At 39.9% G+C, this 18,853-nt stretch overlaps 2 protein-coding genes across 2 annotated transcripts; one reads left to right on the plus strand and one right to left on the minus strand.

The window, feature by feature from the left end:
• Positions 1 to 53: 53 nt before the first annotated feature.
• LOC128470784 (carcinoembryonic antigen-related cell adhesion molecule 7-like) lies at positions 54 to 8,547 on the minus strand. The gene is made up of 5 exons (XM_053452712.1): positions 8,518 to 8,547; positions 3,055 to 3,133; positions 1,987 to 2,337; positions 1,313 to 1,413; positions 54 to 428 (listed from the first exon to the last, which is right to left on the minus strand). The coding sequence occupies exons 2-4, from the start codon at positions 3,101 to 3,103 to the stop codon at positions 1,337 to 1,339; spliced, it is 477 nt and encodes a 158-aa protein (XP_053308687.1). The 5' UTR covers positions 3,104 to 3,133; positions 8,518 to 8,547; the 3' UTR covers positions 54 to 428; positions 1,313 to 1,336.
• A 4,433-nt stretch (positions 8,548 to 12,980) lies between these two features.
• On the plus strand, positions 12,981 to 18,543 carry LOC128469712 (carcinoembryonic antigen-related cell adhesion molecule 1-like). Its single transcript, XM_053451516.1, has 10 exons — positions 12,981 to 13,164; positions 14,217 to 14,567; positions 14,753 to 15,019; positions 15,228 to 15,371; positions 15,571 to 15,632; positions 16,074 to 16,106; positions 16,430 to 16,462; positions 17,088 to 17,120; positions 17,854 to 17,895; positions 18,190 to 18,543. Exons 1-10 carry the CDS (start codon positions 12,981 to 12,983, stop codon positions 18,268 to 18,270), a joined length of 1,230 nt encoding a protein of 409 aa, XP_053307491.1. The 3' UTR covers positions 18,271 to 18,543.
• Positions 18,544 to 18,853: the final 310 nt, after the last annotated feature.

Here is an 18,853-nt window from a genome sequence, read left to right on the forward strand (position 1 = left end):
ACTTTTGTAGGAGAATCTTGAGCCCATTTGGCAAAAAACTTTCATTCTTTGACTTTTAAAGTTGGATTAGATGGTTAGGTATTCATGCAGCGAAATCCTACGTCAGTAGTGGACGTCTCTATATGTTAATAAGCTGTAACCATAATTCTAGCAACCAGCAGACATCTGAGACCTTGGTTCCAATCACCAGAGTCCCCTCAAGTAATATGCAGTAAAGAGGGTCTGCTGTAAAAGCCCCATTATGTTTGCGGGGGTATCTGAGAAGATGTCACAATAGGTCAGCGTGAATATTATTCTGGCGATTGGCGATGGTCTTCGGTTTGCTTATGGAGGAATTCGGCCCAAACCTGTGCGCAGGTCGGAAAAAGCACATGGGTCGGTTGGCTCTTCAGTTCTTTGAGTTGGAGTGGAGGTTTTTCAGAACCTTCCTGGGAAAAGTGGAAATAAGTTATTGTTACGAAAATGGAATATACCTGGAAAAAGTTATCATACCATCTTCTAAAAATGTTATAACATTACATAGGATGCCTGTAACTTATCTCTGAACTTTACCCATCAGACACAAGTGTCATCTGAAGAAGGTTCTCATGTGACTTATATTAAGAGGGTCATAGATAATACAGTGAGGGTATTAAACATGCATGGGATAGACATACGGCTCCTGAATCTAAGACGAGACCAACGACTGATTAAGGTTTGAGGGGCCGGATGGGGCTGATCTGCCGGCAAATTCTGTTTCTTAATTCAGAATAAACTACTTTTTTCCAAGAATGACCACCATGAAGATATGCATCACTTATTGACATGGGAGATGAAAGTGATTGTAGCAAATACATTTTACATTTGGGGACACCCCTGCGAATTAGACCACATCATGGGGGGTTATTGAGAACCTTGTCTATCCCTGCATTTGTGTCATATAATGAAGCTCAAACTGATTTTGGAGACACACAATGTGGGTTTCTCCCATGCACTGAAGACTGCCTGGTTGCCAAAGTAATTGAGATAATAAGATAATACTCTTTCATAATGTGTGGAGTAGACAATGTAGCAGCCCCCGAGCCTCTTATAGGCAATAGGGCAATCAGCGTTCCTGTTGTGCCCCATCTCTTGATTTAAACCATGTGGGTCTTTTCAGAATTCCATAATATCTTTTTCATGTGATGTCATATCCAGGCACTGTCCACAAAAAGACAAAGACTTGCAGAAGGGAGGAAGAAGTCCCTCGGCATGGTAGGTCTGAGGGCAATGAGGACATTAAGTAGACATCAGAAGGACATCACCTCGAACGGTGTCTCCTCAACCCTCTTACCTCTGCTTGTATTTCGAGGCTGTCCTATGTCATATGAAGGGCTGAAGATATCAGCACTCCTAGGAAGAGAAGAGGAGCTGATACCCCGACATAGCCGATCCCTGGGGGGGGGGAGACACACAACATTTTAGAAAAAAGTATGACGTTGTAGAATCATTTATCAAGAGCTGATTACGTGGATGAGTAGATCTCGCTTGAATTTATGCCTCGTTTACTCTACCAAGAAGAGGTCAACAGTCCCACCATGTTTACGGCTGATTTCAGAAGATATAACTCTACAAAAACACACTAATAATAATGTTTAATATCTGTCTTTTAAATTTTAACCTTTACAGAAGCGCATCAAGCAAAACGAGAACTTGTTCTGCCTTTAACAGCAACTCTGCAGCTTTCTGTATAATTTTATGTTTTATTCCTTCCCTGTTCTCCGTCGCTGAAAATAAAGGCACTAAAAATAGAAGGACGGAAATATTTAAAACAAGAATATTGTTAGGAAAACGTATTTGTCTCATTCGAGGACAATTTGATGACCGAACTGAGAACAACAGGTGTTTGGATAGCTTCAGCGTTCACCTTAAAGAAATATAACGCGTTTTACCTCTTTTATGTTAAAATACCTAAAGCTAAAAACACATTTTCAGATCTAGGTGTAAAATATCACACGGAAGACTTACCATTCACAGTCAGGCTCACTTTGGCTTGTTGTAAAGTGTCCGTTTGTATCTGTACCGTGTAGTCACCTTCAAAAGCCTTCTTGAGGTTTATAATATGCAAGGAGCCATTTGGAAAGCAGCTGGCCTCAGGAAAATATTTAACCCCTTTTGTCATTGGGTTAGGTAAACCCGGAAGATAACTTAATATTTGGTAATCAGCGCCGGGATTACCCCCTTTATACCAATTGATGATTTTTATATTCGTGGTAATTCCAGTGACGTCGAAGAGGACTGATCCACCGGCCGTTGGACTTTTAGGAATCATCGTAATTTGGAATCCGTTGGTCGAAGGCACCCAAAAACTGAAGAGAGCTGAAATCAAAGGCACAAAGGAGCTTCATTCATCGCTTTAAGATGTTTAGTGGCCACAGTCAAGTCCTATTTGTCTATATGTAGCTGAGTACTGCAAGGGCTGTTGAACCTACACAACGGACAGGCTACAGGGGCGTAATAAGAAGCCACTGGGCCCTGGTGCGAAAATTGCCCTGCCCCCCCAACTTCAACAGCTAGTCTGTGTCATCATCGCTCCCAAACAACTTGTCTGCCCCTTCTTTAAACTTTTCTCCCCCTTCCATACTCTCACTAACACACTCTCCATCTCACCCCGCCTACACATCCATGCTCACATACACATCCATGCTTGCACACTATTAAACATTCATGCTCACACACACAAGTACAGTTTCATGCTCACATCCATATACACATACACACACATATACATTCAACCTCCCTCCGGCCCCCGACTACCTTCCTCTCCGGCTGCTCACACACTGAAGGTTTAGAGAGGGCCCTTCGACCTGGACCGTGCCGAGCCCTTTTCTAAACAATTTTGAAGACAGGAAGAAACGGTCGCCCTCTAGAGACACGGGCTCCGTCACGGCTGTGACCCCTGTAGTTACGCCAGTGACAGGCTATAATATTTCTGATATTTATAAAAGCACCAGTTTTTGGGGGGGACGACGTGTAACTGTGGTCCTCAGTAGGTACATTTGGTTTAATCAGATTACCTGTGGCACATTAGCTCACCTATTAGGCCAAACAGATTGAAGACGCCGGGGTATAGTTTGTAGAACATGTTGATGACAACGTTTGTCTGAACAAAACCCTGAAATGACATATATATAAACAACAAAAACAGTTAATATCATAAAACACGAAGAAGGACTTAAATGACCAGTACATTGGTAGTTTTCCATAGTTCCATCTTAACACCATGTAATGTCTTAAGCCTATAGAAACAGAGATTCACATTCAAAAGTGGTCAACATACTATCAGCAGATACTGAATTACAAAAGCGGCTTGGCCAGACAGACCTTCAGTTAGGTCTTCAAACATCACCACCCATAGAGAACTCCACACAACACCCAACTGTGTGGCTTTTATGTTACTTTGCTACGACATGGAGGCAACATTTTGAACCTATGGGGTTCTTCTCAATCTCTTGTTCTAATGAACATTTAACCATTAAAATATAGTAGGAATCTGAATAGGTTTGAACCTCATGAGGACCCTGAGAATCATTTAGCTCTTTCAACCAGTCCTCCAGCACACCGCTAACATTCCAAGTCTGTTCTACACAAATGACCACATGCTGACTAAATCAGATTAGAGAAAAAATATATACGGAGAAAGCCACATACCCTAAAGTGGTTAGTCTGAAGTGTGGACCGGATTATGGACCGGTGAAGATCTTTCTGCAGCTTCTTATTCAGAAGAGCGGAGAAATGTTATGCTCCTGAGCGAGAAGAAAAATGTTTCAATAGGAGCAAGTCTCCAAAGTTCCAATGGTTTATAGGACAAACAGCTGAAAAGCACTTTAGCAAAGAGAGAGAACCATGGTAAGTGGTTTCGTCAACACTCAAAAGTCAAGACAAAAAATTTAAAAAATGTAAGTTGGCTTCATGAAGAGGCCTGAGAGCAGATGGGAGGAAGGAGAGCCCCAAAGAGTATTTAGAAAGGAAGAATTCCTAGTAAAAAATATCTCCTTATTGTGTCTTAATATAAATGCTTTTGTAGACTTTTATTATGTTGTTGAGGGATTTTATTTACTATACCTCAACTTTGTGGAGCATTGTTTCTGTTTGTAGGTGGCATATTAGGCAAATTATAGGAGAATAGTCATTAAAAATTGGGGTCCCTAACATGAGCCGGAACAAGCAAGAAGCACAAGCGTCGACAGGCCTATCTTGGATTTATGAGACTATTAAATGAGAGATATGAGATTTATGGTGAGGAGAGAGACAGTCGTGGGTGGAGGGAGTGGTGTTTGGGAAATGGCCCGAAAGTTTGCCCAGGATCCAAAGTCAACTCATTCATTTCATAGACTTTCTTCCCCACATTATCTTCAATCATAGTTGGTAAATAACATAAAAGACAACTTGAGTCTCATGATGCCATAAAATTATGACTTGTGATAAGTCATAACCCTGCCCATAAGACAAATACAGAAGGCCCACATGGAAGAGATGAATTGTAACAGAAGCTTCAGTCCTGACCGTCTGACAAAATGCAATATGTTTATTGTGAATACTAAGATTTTTTTATATTGTTGTATTTTTATATTTTGTTGCAGATAGCTGCTAATTAACGTATTGCGTCACTGCCAGGGGTTATATGATGTCTTTGAGGTACATAGAGATATGGAACGATCAGTTGAATCTCTTATAATACCAGATTGTAACTAGTTAATTTTTACATTTAACCAAAAAGTGCAGGCTGATCTCTCTCTACCCCCCCCCCCCCCGGACGGCTCCAGGCAGGGGCAGATCAGTCTGGCCCTGGTGAGCTAAGTAAGAATACGAGGAACTTTAGCCTCCATTCCTTAAAGGGTTAATGGTTCAGAAATGCCTTCATATTAATGGAGAACACGGATCATACATATGCAAACGTCACGACTACGTGTCTGCATTTTAGAGGAATCAGACATTTTAGAGGAAACTTTAGCCTCCATTCCTTAAAGGGTTAATGGTTCAGAAATGCCTTCATATTAATGGAGAACACGGATCATAGATATGCAAACGCCACGACTACGCGTCTGCATTTTAGAGGAATCAGACGTTTTAGAGGAAACTTTAGCCTCCATTCCTTAAAGGGTTAATGGTTCAGAAATGCCTTCATATTAATGGAGAACATGGATCATAGATATGCAAACGCCACGACTACATGTCTGCATTTTAGAGGAATCAGACGCTTTGGATCAGAAGACTTCCAGGATTTAAAAACCTGGCGACCGACCAGGGAAGCTGCAGGTTGTTTCATTCACATGGGGCAACTGCTACTTTTACTTCCTGCTGGGGGCTGTATGAGTCGCTACGGAGGGCAGAGAGGCTCAAACCTCCTCTGCACGTAATAAAGGGCCGTTTTGATTTATACGCTGCCTCACGCTATTTTACATCCGCACAATTAATAGATGCCCTGGTAACGCGTCCTTCGTTTTAAACCGAAATGTATGACATTGTCCGCAAAAGGGATAAAAGTCCCGGCCGTGAGATATTTATCAAAACGTATTTACATTTATTGCATTAAAACGATTTTTAGCTGACGGCAGATCAGACCCGCAGTAAAGACTCAAACCTTAATCAGTCGTTGGTCTCGTCTTAGATTCAGGAGCTGTATGTCTATCCCATGCATGTTTAAATCCCCTTGCTGTAGTACCCTCTACCTCTTCTGCTGGGAGACTGTTCCACTTATCAACCACCATCTCAGTAAGGTAAAAATGCTTTCGTTTCGGATGATGGCCTCTTATTGCAACATGTCTCCTCCTTTGAGACAAACTTCCCTCCCTGCACTTTACTAAAGCCCTTTAAGTAGTTAAATGTTTTTCTCCTACCCTCTCTCTTTCTTCTCTCCTCCAAGCTGGACGTATCGATCTCCAGGATCTTTGCTTACCTGGGCACTCTTTGGATTTCGCTTGGAGGAGTATCACATACGATTACCTGGTCTCCAGGACAACCTTCGACGTCTGGGGAGTGATATTTGGTTCCTCCCATGACTTTCCCTTGTTTTCCCTGCTTGCCGAGTAGTCATGCCCCCGTGCCCAACCTCCACGCTCACATCCATCGCTCCCCCGTAGGAGAAGGCGATCAGGTTTTTAACGCAAAAGCCATGAACATTTTCCATGTAATTGCATCAGTGACGTCAGAATGAAGTGTATATTTGAAGGTATTACTTAACCTAATCAGGACAGTTGTCAGCTATAATTAAATATGCCGTGTTCCTCAAATCTGTATTAATTGGTGATAAAATAATACATTTGGTTACGTTGACTAGATCTGTTTGATGGCACTTCACAATAATTTAAAGAAAGATGGGGACTGAAGCTTCAATGGAGGAACTTGAGATGACCACGGTGTTCGGCCAGAAGTGTGTTCAATTAAGTGTTTTCTCGAGAAGCCTTCTCTATAAAAACATTATCCTCAAACAGTGTTTGCGTTTCTTGGTATTTGTGGTTATGAAATCCTACGTGAGGTTTCTCGGGACAATTAGATTTCCTGCTCCTGTGTCATGGAGAATGGAGTCACTTCATGGGTTATGAAACCAAAGACTAAATTCAAAGGGATCCAGAAAAACTTGATTCCTAACGCTGGAGATGGCGAGTATTTGTGGTAATTGTGGAGCATCCTCCTCACAGCATGAAAACCAACCACAGAAGGTATTATAACTACGGGACGTCTGAGACGCTCAGAAATCACCCAAGACAGAGTCCGAGGATTGTCGCCGTGTCTACTGAACGACGGAACCCGGGAGCCGATTGTTTCTGTGAGGCGGGAAGTTTGTTTTCATAACAAAGAAAGCATCTTGTTCTGAAGTTTTTGTCAAAACACAGAAATGTGAAATAAGTCCCAGTTCCTATGGCAACAACCTATCGCTGCATGTGTTGATGTCACATGACAATTAAGCATTCCAGGCAAAAAAAAATAAAAATAATGACCAATATCGCAAAATTTTACACGATTAAATAATTGTTTCTAGGAAGGATCAGGTAGAGATGGGGTTGTGCTGCCTCACCTATAGACGTTTTAGGATGTCGTTACTTGTTTTTATTTTAAATAAGTGATGTTTCATATAATAATAATCTAATAACATGAAACACAAGATAATAAACTAGAAATATTAAAACTTTACTCTTTATTCTGGAATAATTTACTAGAACATTCTAGATTGTAAGCTTGCGAGCCGGGCCCTCTTCACCTAACGTATGGGTTCGTCTTAGTCTGTCGGTTCTAGTTCTGTCGGACCCTATGAATGTACGGACTGTAAGAAGCGCTGCGGAAATTGTTGGCGCTATATAAAAAAAAATACACAAATAATAATTCTAATATTGCACTTAATAATATTAATAAAAACATAAATTCAGGAGAATTAAATGTTTGGTTTTTTTTTTCTAGACAAAACCACGGACAGATCGTAAAATAAAACGCTGAAAGAAACGTGATCTTAAGGTAATATGCAGGGCCTACCCGGTAATAACGCACTCCGAGCTCCGGTTATTTTGATGCTGACGGTGTCTCCGGCTGAAATGCGCTCCGGCTGCAGCATCTGAAAAATGCTGAGCGGAGAAGGGCTGGGAGAAGGTAGTTAAGGGTTAACTAGGAGGTGTTAAACCAGCGGGGGGGGGGGGGGCTGGGGGTGTTAAACAGTGTAATAGTGTGTGCAGAATGTGTGTGGGGGGGTTGAAATCCTGCCCCTCGACAATGTGAAGACAGCATTCGGATTGTATTGTAACAGAGCCACAGAATCTGCCGGCGCTCTATAAATAAAATGTAATAATAATAATAATAATAAAGCGCGTTAAGTACTTTCGACGCACAACAGGAACGACCTCTGCCGGCAGCTTAATTATCAGGAATACGCTGGGTTCTTCTTATTATATCGCAGGCTAATGGAGTGCAAACAGGAAATACAGAACATTAACGGGGGACGCTCGTCATAGCGGGCCCAGGGGGGGAAGCATTTTTGTTGCACTGATGAAAAGTATGGGGTGGCTTCCTAAAGGAGGCAGGAGCGTAATGCATCTTTGTCTTCTGTCTCCATCCCTCACAACCTCCTAATAGATTGTAAGCTCACAAGAGCGAGGCCTCCTGTGCAATGTTCCATCTAATTTTTCTTAGTTGGCGTGCGCAGAAAATGTATCTTGTGCAAAAAGTTTCACAGAGCAAAAAATTTGTGCGCACAATATCCGCGCCGCATAAAGTTTCAAAAAAATTATTATTATTTTCTTTTTGGGGGGAAAACTGTTGTGCGCACAATTTTTGGACGTGTGCGCTCTCTAAAAAAGCTATGTGCGCGCGCACAAGCGCACAGCTTAGAGGGAACACTGCTCCTGTGTAGTTATGTTGTTACTCCCAACGGAATCTGCATGCGCTCTATAAATAAAGCATAATAATAAAGATATAATAAATCATAAACAAACACACGCACAGCAATGGTGGGAATGGAGGGCTCTCGGTAGAATGTGCGAGTCAGGGGGGTATTATACGCGTACTCACTGTGCACAGAGCCAGCTTGCTTCTCGAGACGTCTGTCTTGTTCTCCGTGTGCAAGAAAAAAGAGATAAGGAAAGGAGGGGTTGGGTGATGAAGATGGAAGATTAAAGAAGAGCCACGAGACAGCAGGAAATATGAAGAGACTGTCAACTGATCATACATCCCAAAAACATTATCAACGGGGAGCAGAATCTTCTAGATACCGACAGAAAAAAACAATGTCCACTGGGAGTTGAAAACCCGCAGTTTTCCATCGATCTGTGACAAGTCTTGTGATGTCATAGAAATAAACAAGAGGAACTGGACTCAATTAGAAGTTAAAGTCCAGTGATCGAGTGGTGGCGCAGTTAATTGTACCACCGGCTTAATGCATACCCCCTAACATTTTAAGTATCCAAATTGGCATAACTAGGAACTTTTGGGCATCTTTTCCGTACGCGGCCAGGACTACCTGCTGAGGTCAGTGGGTATTCCTGCTGATGTTGGCGGACGTTCTTATCGACGCAATGGGTGCTCCGGTTGAAGTTGAGGGACACTTCCCAATTTAAGGAGAAAATGAGCAGAAAGTGGGACATGTCAGGACCCCGTTCCCCCAGTCCAGAGGATTCAGGTGTCGACCTGGAGAACTGGAGAAGCGGTGCTCCTCCCGGAGTCTCCAGGCAAAACCCTGAGAGTTCCCAGATATGCAAGGGCATGGTTGGCACAAGAAGTGGGCTAGAGGTGAGGCCACCTGCCTACGTTACCCAAAGAGCCACTCCTGGTACTCAGCTTCATAGCCTCACAAGGAGGTCCTGTATGATCTACCATGAAGGTCTGAGGTCCATTCATTTTATAGTCCCTGAGCCAGTCAGCGGGGGGTCAGAGGATCTCCTCTACCAACCCTGGATCCTCAAGTATGGATGCATCTTCTGTTGATGTGGCACTAAAACTATTTAACCTTTTTATTGTAACTAAAAAAGTTCTATAATTGTTTACTAAAACCCAACCCATATAACGCTGGCAGGTTTGCTTTTATTCCAGGCACACCTGTACCTTTACTTAATCCTAATCTCAGTTACTAAAACTATGTTTAGGTAGGATTAAGGACGCTTAGCGTTTTCCCGGTAAGAGTATTAAAACTTTTTACCGATGCATATCCGTAACAATCAGTATTGAATTTTGTAATTCAGAAACTCTTGGAATGTCTATTAATCTGTAATAACACAATTGCTGATTACGGGATTATTACAAATATTTGTTGGACGTATCTAGATTTATCCTGAAAGATAGTTTTAAACATAAACAAGATTTACTGAATAAGAGGCCCTTGACTCAACTTGAAGTAATAATTGTTCATAAAACTAATAACTTAACATAACTTAGAATTCTTATTCAGTTTACTGTAAATTTTAATGTTCTTTTTTTTATTCTAATTTGTGAGCAGCCTTAGTCCCCGACCGCTTAAGACATTTTATCCTTTAAATAGCTACTAATTATTTAAATTAATTGTTCTTCATCAGACTGACAAAGGAAAATCACTACACTGCACATATAATAATAATAATAATTATTAGTATTATTATTAGACCTTATCATTCTCTCTATGTGTTAACCGATATGTTTGGTAAAGAAAAGACCCATTTGGACCATCTAGACCTGATTTTTTCTTAGACCTTAATCAGTCCTTCTCGTGATACACCTAACCCATGCATGTTTAAATTCCCCCACTCTACCACTGCTGGGAGGCTGTTCTACTAATCTACCACTCTCTCAGTAAAGTGAAACTTCCTTACGTTCCATCTAAACCTCTGACTCGCTAGTTTTAGATTATGATAATCCTGTCCTAACATTTCTCCTCCTTTGGGGAGTGAAATGAACTCTAGACCTGATCACAGTTGATCAGGAATGAGGATACTAAAACATGAAGGAGGAGCAATGTTGGAACAAGAGGTCATGGTCTCAAATTTGAAGGCTCATTGGGAAGTCCTACTTTACTCAGAGGGTAGTAGATAAATGGAACAGTCTCCGAACAGCAGTGGTGGAGGCTAATACAGTAAGGGAATTTAAACAAGCATGGGCTAGGCATAAAGCTGTCCTCACTAAAGGTCCTGACCAAAGACTGATAGGGGTTTAAACCCCTTACATCAGGAACAATAGGAAGACTAGATGGGCCGAATGGTTCTTCTCTGTCGTCAAATTCTGTTTCTATGTAAAATTCTATATAAATTCCCCAAATCCTCGAACAATGGGGGGGCTAAATTGTTTCTATGAAATACGATACTACGCCAGTCCTTTGTTGCGCTTCTGTTGTTTTAGTCTAGAATGTTAACTGGCAGAAGAACAACTCAACAATATCAACTCAATGCCAACCATTGTGCCCGCTGTCGAGTGGCTTTTGCGTTGTTAGTTGAGTTATCTCTATAACTTGAGTGATAGTACGACCTTTAGTGAGTCGATGTGTCTGCGATTTACCATCACCCCCACCCAACAGCACAGCATTATAAACATACAGATTTTATGTTGAAATCTCCTACAACGCCCTTATGTTAACAGTACAATGAGGCATTGTTCCATTAGAGTCATGGTGTATCAGGGATGTCCTTGTCTACTCATACGCATTTCATTTGGAATTCTGGGAATTATTTTTAGAGCAGATTCACATTTATATATAAATGTCCGAAATGAACTCAGAAGTACACGGAACACAATCTTTCCTTTCTCCTCCAGCTAATTGGTTGCATACATCCTATCGTAAGATTACAAGACCGTGTGTTTTTAATCTAAGTTTTAGGAATGTATATATTGAACCGCTGAAGGAGTTAGAAGGGGCCTTCTTTATAATCATATATTATAATTATATTATAAAATATGACATTACGTGAGACCTCTCATTTTCCCTACATCACGATATCTGGAAAACACAATTATTCTAAATCAGTTGTATCTCAGAATGTTTCAGAATGAAATTTTTTTGCGTTCCAATTCTATCCGTTACTGCTTTTATTCGGGGGATCGGGGCTCCACCTAGTGGTCAGAATAAGTAGCACACTACTGGTTCACAATATTATTTAAATTAGTAGAGCCAAAAGAGGCACTGAAGTTATCTTGGAGAAGACTGAGACATTGATTTCTCCTAGATAAACACTAGATTACAATATCCCCTGCCATACAATTACAATATGTCCTGCCAGAACACACAGAAGCTGCTATGGTCCTTAGCAATGATGGGATTTGGGTCTTCACGCTACCAACAGCCTTCATTTTTTTTTGTTTCGTTTCTTCAAGTCCCATGAATGTTCTGGCTCCTTACTTTTTTAAGATATGCAATAATTCCTTTATTCTATACTAACAGTCAACTGTAATAAGAGTTTGCGACATCAACCTAGGAACCTCCAGTTGCAATGGTTCATTCCACAAAAATATGTATTTTAATATATTGTGGCATTACGTAATTTTTAGCGCTGTCTGTTTTTTCTGTATATTGGATGTACTTTATCCTTCTCAATTAAAAAAAATTGCATTTCTGACCAAAATTTCGAAATTAATATAGAGGGATCGATTCCCACTGCTGAAGTCAGATAGTTTCGGTTCATTGCCCTCTAGCTTGGAGAACTTTGACCGTGAGACAGTATCTCAACAGGGGTCTGTTGACTTAAAACAGAAAGAGAACAGATGTGTCACTAAGTGATGAGAGAAACTTCCCTTTGAATCCGAGTTACTAAAAAGAAGGTGAATGAATGAATTTACAACCTTCATCTGTATATTTATCTCAATCCACAGACCTCGTATATACCAGAGATCCTTCAAGAACACACTTATTATAAGACATGTGCTTTTAGTCTTTCATAGAAAGATGTGTAACATTTTCGTACGTTATAGTATCCCACCCAAAGATGCCCCACGTTGGCCCAAACTCACCCAAAGCAATAATCCTAATCCCAAAATCTGGCAAATCACCGTTTACTGTCAAGTGGGTCCCACATCCAGTGGTCCTCAAGCTTTCTCTGAAGGCTCCACCATGAATCCTACTTGGAAAATAGGAGAATATTTGCTTCAGGCCAAAGAATGATATGTTATAGCTGAGAATTATCCTTCATAGGAGCTCACAGCTTTTACCCCAATATCAGGGTGGGAGGACAGATTCTCCAGGTCCTACAGTCCAGAGTTGCCTTCTTTGTATTCTGCTCTGACTTAATAATATCTGAGCCTTCCAATCACTTATTTTTCTTATTGATTTATGACAAATAAAATCCCTGCTTGAATACAGGTTACTTGGATCACCATTGGTCATGGATGGTTATTAGAACCAATATTAGTCAGTCCGTGCAATATCATTTTTGCAATGCACCATTAAATAATGAATCTAGTATTAGGAATATGTTATAAGTAATATATAAATGCTTCCGGCATGCAATAAAGTTAGTTATTAAATGCATCGTGTCTACATTAACCATTACTTTCTTTCTACCGATAACAAACTATTTAAAATGACCACCATTGATCTGCGATGGGACATGGAGCTTGTGTTTGGGGTGGGGGGAGGAGAGTGCTTAGTTTTTGAACTATGTCACAACAAGGACACTTTCGCTGGGACACAATCGACTCTCAGTATGCTGCGGAGCTGCAAAACAGAATACGGGATCGTTGGTATGAAGGGCTGTGCGCTCACAGGTAACATCTGAATCCCTTCTCGACGCCGAGGCACACAGACATAAAATATGTCTATAGAAATAAAGTAATGTATAATAATTAACAATATTTATTTTATTTTAAGTTAATATTAATCCAGCCACTCAAATCAGACAAAGAACTTCTTGATTCACAAGCAAAATAATAGCGTCTGAGAAAATGTGCATTTTCTGAAATTTTAAGTATTTTTATTAGTTTCGTATTCATATATTATTGATAACATTTTCAGTCATTGAAATGATAAGTGTCAATGTCCTAGAGTCTGGAATATTTTCTTATACTTGGGAACATTGTGTTAAATAGCCCTGGACTTCTATTTAGAACATACGTGGCCTTCTTCATTCTTAAGTGGGTTGGACTTGATAAAGCTGGAAGATGAAGGTCTAGAAGACTGGAAAGGTGGTCTCTACTTATCCATGATGTCGATATTCACAGCTGATTTTATACATTTGTGGCGCATTTCATGAAGACTCAAAGATTCTAAGGATTTGTACCATATTTAGAAGGCGTGAAGGTTTGGTTGAGTTTGGGGTGAATTTGCAGAATTTCTTATTAGGTCTGGAGACGCTTCACTTGACTTGTATCTCTTCTTGAATCTGCTAAAGGATATTTCTCCGTTACAAAGGATCCATTCTCAGTTTAGTGTATCCTGTATTTTTTGTACTTTTATAAATATTAAGATTTTAGTATTTTAATATTAAGAATTTGCTAATCGAAAGTATATATTTTTGTTTTCCTCGTATAATTGCTTTGTGATCACACAATAGACACAACTGTGTACAATTACAATCTGTACGTGGATATTAAGCTGAAAGTTCTACTTTTGGTTTGTAAATGACTTCTTTACTAAACTTGTGAAACATTATTCTATATAATTGACGATATTCTACAATACAGTTAGAGAGGGTGTGAGATACGAGTTTCTGAGAGCGCTTGCTAGAAGAACATTTTAGGAAGAATTTGAATTCTTTGTCCTGTTGGAATACATATTTTTCACATTTATGTAATTAACACTTTGGAATAATCCCTTTTAGTTCTCCTCAACCTGTGTATAACGTTGACCGGTGGAATTGAAATTCAGCCAATCCCTCCGTACCCAAAGGTCAATCAGTCCGTGATCCTCAACGTTGGCGGTATCACTGGGATATTCCGCAGCTTTGCGTGGTTTAAAGGAGCAGGCACTCAAGCAGCCAATCAAATTCTCTCATATTCTTCGAAAAACAAGCCACCGCTGACTCCTGGAAATCAGTATTTTTCTAGAGCAAAAGGACTCTCCAATGGTTCGTTAGTCATTTCGGATCTTCTTATCTCAGATCGGGACACCTACACGGTGCAGGTCCAGACACATAGTCTACATACAGCTTCAATATACCTTCATGTATATGGTAAGTGCTATAAAATAACACCATCTGTCGTAATATTGGAACTCCATAAAGGATTTTTTTTTTAGAAAAGACTGAAAGACGCCATATTAACGTCAACTATTAACATTGTATTTGTAACCATGGTACACATGTTCTCGCTTTGAATGAGGAGAAAGTTCATTTATATCTTGCTTATTCCTTTACAGAAAATGTCACGAGACCCGTGGTCAGAGCATCCAGCTGCGGCTTCTTGGAAAACGAAGCAGTCGATCTCACATGTGATACGGCCAATGCCGAGACAATCCTATGGAGCAGAGAAAATGGCGGCCTTCCGTCTGATGTCACCCTGTCCACAGATAACAGGACCATCAGCTTCTCCAATATTAAAGCATCAGATGCCGGAGAGTATTGGTGTGAGGCTGGGAATCCTGTTAGCCGGAGCAAGAGTGACTCTTACACACTGATTGTAACCTGTGAGTGGATGAAAAGTCCATTTTTTCCATCAATGTCTACATTTCTTCTCCATTTTTGCTTTACTTCTGAGAGATGTATGGAGAAGGGTTCTTGGTGCTGATTAAATTTGTATAAGAATTTCCTCTTGTATTATTCAACATGAATTTGTAGCTAACATAGAAAAAAACACAGCTCTTTGTAAGCTTATAGCCTCTTCGATATTGACAGGTCCGTGCCAATCCCATGGAGGGTCATGTGCGGCAGTTACATCTGGAATCATTTGTGGGACCATCTTGGGGACAGCAATAACCATTGGTGCCGTTTTCCTTTTGTACAAAAACTATGTCATTTCCGTGAAAGACGTACAAAAAGGTAAAGAGAAGGGAAAAAGAGTGAATTGATATTCATGGCATTACCGAGGCTCTTAAAATAAGGTGGAGCACTGGTGTAACATCACATACATACATACATACATACATACATACATGCTGTGTGCTAAAGATAAATACGATTGAAAGCTAGGTGGTGTCCTAACGCTTTTTTATTTAATATGTATTGTTTTTATTTGTAGAACTGCACCCTGGGAATGAGAATCCATCCACTGTGTATTATAACGAGCAGAATGTGGCAGAAGTGAGTATTGGGGGGTTTCTGCAACATTTTTGAGCAACCATTCTGTAATCGTACGATGAATCTGTGTGCTTTATGTTTAACCCCTTAATGACAAAGCCCATACATGTACGGGCTCGAAATGCATTGTTTTCAATGGGTTTAGAGACCGCCTATTGTCCTTAAGGGGTTAAAAGTCCATACATTGGAGATTTGAGAAAACGGGTTGTGTTAAGCAACATGCATGTGAGAGCAGACGTGGAAAGTAAGGTTAAACGGATTAATTTCCAGGCGATCGTCCTGAAAACCCGCTAATTTGTAAACAATATACCAGAGAGGAAAAACTAAGCTTTTTAAACATTCACAATTTATTATTATGTTATATTTAGATTAGCATAATTTATTGCCCCTGTCTTATAGCTCTGCCTGACATCGATCCTCCATCATTCTTTCCTTTTGTTTCAGGATGAAGCTGCCACGGTGGAGCAATCCTATATGGTAAGCTGTTTTCTACTCCGCATTTCTCCCTAAGAGTATCGACTTAGTGATGTTGGTGCCCTAAGAATAAATACTACAGCCACTTTCTTACAGTAACCTATTAACTCCCGATGAGTATTTTTCTTTCAGTGATGCCATGCACACTTAAAACATTTGGATGTCACATGAATCATGACAACATGAGCGGTCACATGATATATACATCATACTGTTCAAATCCTAAAAGTCTTTCTTCTACACCTAATGTTCTGCTGGAAATTTATTGGTATAGAGTACTTTGCTGGTCTTATCAGATAACATTTCCATCTTCCTTTCTCTTTCAGAATCAGGCTGCAGATTTGGAACCATCCTATATGGTGAGGTCTTCTTGTACATTCTATGATTGGGCAATTACGTGACACTGGTGTCCCAATAAAAAGGCTTACATCAAAGCCCCCAACGGGCATACTCTCTACATCTACCCTCTTACAAAGAACTACTAACTAATTGAAGACTAGTCAGAACTGTATAGAAGAAAACTGGACTGGTTTCCACCAGTGCCACTAAAAGTCAAAGTATTGGCAAATGACCACGATACGACATCTTCTAGAATGTATGCACTATTATTTATTTCATTATTTATTTTTTGAGGGTCATGGTCTCCCCAGTTGTCGTTTTGTAGGAAAGAACGTTCCAGATGGCTGTAAAAAGTATCTTCACTGGCTGGTTTATGACACAAAAGTGTGTTTGACTTCAGTTTGCATAACAGTCATAAAAAGGCGATGATGTTATTCTGCAATCCCATATTGATAGGAACTTAATCTCTAGAACAAGGTTTTTCCCACCCTACTCTGGTGGAGAAAGTACCCCATCTTAGGTCATCGCTGACAAATATCCCATATTTCCAAACATTTGATGTTCTAATTATCATTGACATAGGCAATGTATTATGCATGTCTAACATTTATATCAGGCTTATTTCATCCTTTTCTTCTCTTTCAGAATGAAGCTGCCATTGTGGAAAGATCCTATATGGTGAGTTTTATTTCCTTGTTTGTTGGGTTTTGACACAAATTAAAGTCTGATTGGTCAATCAAAAGACAACAAGTCCTACCAGTCTCAGCGACAGTCCAAAGCTCTAAGCCACAAACTATATTAAATAAATTACTAGAAAGGGGTATCAAATTTAGTCGGCTGGCTAAATCATTTGTAGAACTGGACTAGGTCTAAATTTAGATTCAGATGATTTTCTCCATGAAGCAATTGGGCTGTATCCTTTCTATGTTCTAAAATGGAGCTAAGGTTCCTTTCTAGATATCCATGCCTAATAATGTTCTACAGTCTGCAGTTTTAGGAATTTTTCATAAATGAATGGTGTAAAATGTTACACACTGGGTTTCAGCCTCTTTCGAGATCCACCTCAGTCTTTTTTAGTAACCTTACCTTTGATGACCATACATTACCCACATGTTGTGTTATGCAACAAAGTGTGCGCAACTTTTCACTGTCCGACATAGAAATACAAGGATATTATCCCTACAAACCTTTTCCTCAAAGGTACCTGGTGTGACCCTCCTAATGACCAATACAGGGACAACCATTCAACAGAGCATCCATTGGAATTAAATATGGCGCCCAGCAGTGCTAAGGAGCCAAAAACCACTGAACCAACACATCGCTAAACCATTTTTTTTCAGATTAAAATATATATTGATTAAAATATATTATTTACTATCCAGGACTTATATCCCTTATAACATTTTTCCAGGTTTTTCAGGATGAAGCCATCAAAGAGGAGCCATCCTATATGGTGAGGGATTTTAGTTTTTTCTCTGATCAGACAATTAAATCCCAGAGGCCACATATGTCAGTCACCCTTTAATTTTGGAGTCTTAGGTGTAATATATAAGAAGGTTTACTTTACAGAGAGGGTGGGTGAATCTAAGACGAGACCAACCACTGATTAAGGTCTGACTAGATGGGGCTTAATGAGGCCGATCTGCCGGCAAGTTCTGTGTTATAATATTCTTCTTATTATACGTTTACTCTTAAATATGGCAAATAACTGAAGAGTAATAACTAAGGTTACTTTCCTATCTTGTAGGACCTGGAGTTCCCATCACAGGACACATACACCGATCTACAGCAAAAGGACAAATGCTTCTCACACATTTACTCTACGTAATATCCTCCTATTGCAAGCACTGCCTACCTGTCGCCACGGTCAATATTTTGGGTTTCTGTTCGTTAATATTTTAGTTCAGTCGATAATACACCTTCAAACATATCCACAGTAATAACGAAACGTCTGATTCTCCACAAAACTTAACTTTCCATTTTCCAAATCTCCGCGTATGACAATATGATGATGTAATATTATGCTTTGCTGTTTTGGAACTGTAAATAAATAACACATTTGCCTAAATTCTTATAATAAAAATATCTATCTTAAAAACAATGCTTATTTCGATATTTTAATGATTAAAAATAACTTTTTTTTCCTAGACATTTATTTTGTAATCTTTTGGTTTATTGGTACTTTACCCCATTTAGGTATACATTAATAACACCCAGCGCTGTATATAGTAATAACCCCCCAGTGCTGTATACAGTAATAACCCCCAGCGCTGTATACCATAATAACCCCCAGCGCTGTATACAGTAATATAACCTCCGGCGCTGTATACAGTAATATAACCCCCCAGCGCTGTATACAGTAATAACCCCCAGCGCTGTATACAGTAATATAACCTCCGGCGCTGTATACA

The sequence above is a fragment of the Spea bombifrons genome, chromosome 12 (genome assembly GCF_027358695.1).
Source record: "Spea bombifrons isolate aSpeBom1 chromosome 12, aSpeBom1.2.pri, whole genome shotgun sequence".
NCBI classification, from domain to species: Eukaryota; Metazoa; Chordata; class Amphibia; order Anura; family Pelobatidae; genus Spea; species Spea bombifrons.

Bases quoted from the DNA above. Each gene is read 5' to 3' on its own strand.
- LOC128469712 (XM_053451516.1), top strand. From the start codon at position 12,981: ATGACCACCATTGATCTGCGATGGGACATGGAGCTTGTGTTTGGGGTG. The intron at 14,568-14,752 runs GTAAGTGCTATA...ATTCCTTTACAG, and splicing joins AATATACCTTCATGTATATG to AAAATGTCACGAGACCCGTG. The intron at 16,463-17,087 runs GTGAGGTCTTCT...CTTCTCTTTCAG, and splicing joins ATTTGGAACCATCCTATATG to AATGAAGCTGCCATTGTGGA.
- LOC128470784 (XM_053452712.1), bottom strand. From the start codon at position 3,103: ATGTTCTACAAACTATACCCCGGCGTCTTCAATCTGTTTGGCCTAATA. The intron at 2,338-3,054 runs GTGAGCTAATGT...CTTTGATTTCAG, and splicing joins CAATCTGTTTGGCCTAATAG to CTCTCTTCAGTTTTTGGGTG. The intron at 1,414-1,986 runs GTAAGTCTTCCG...CCCCCCCCCCAG, and splicing joins AGTGAGCCTGACTGTGAATG to GGATCGGCTATGTCGGGGTA.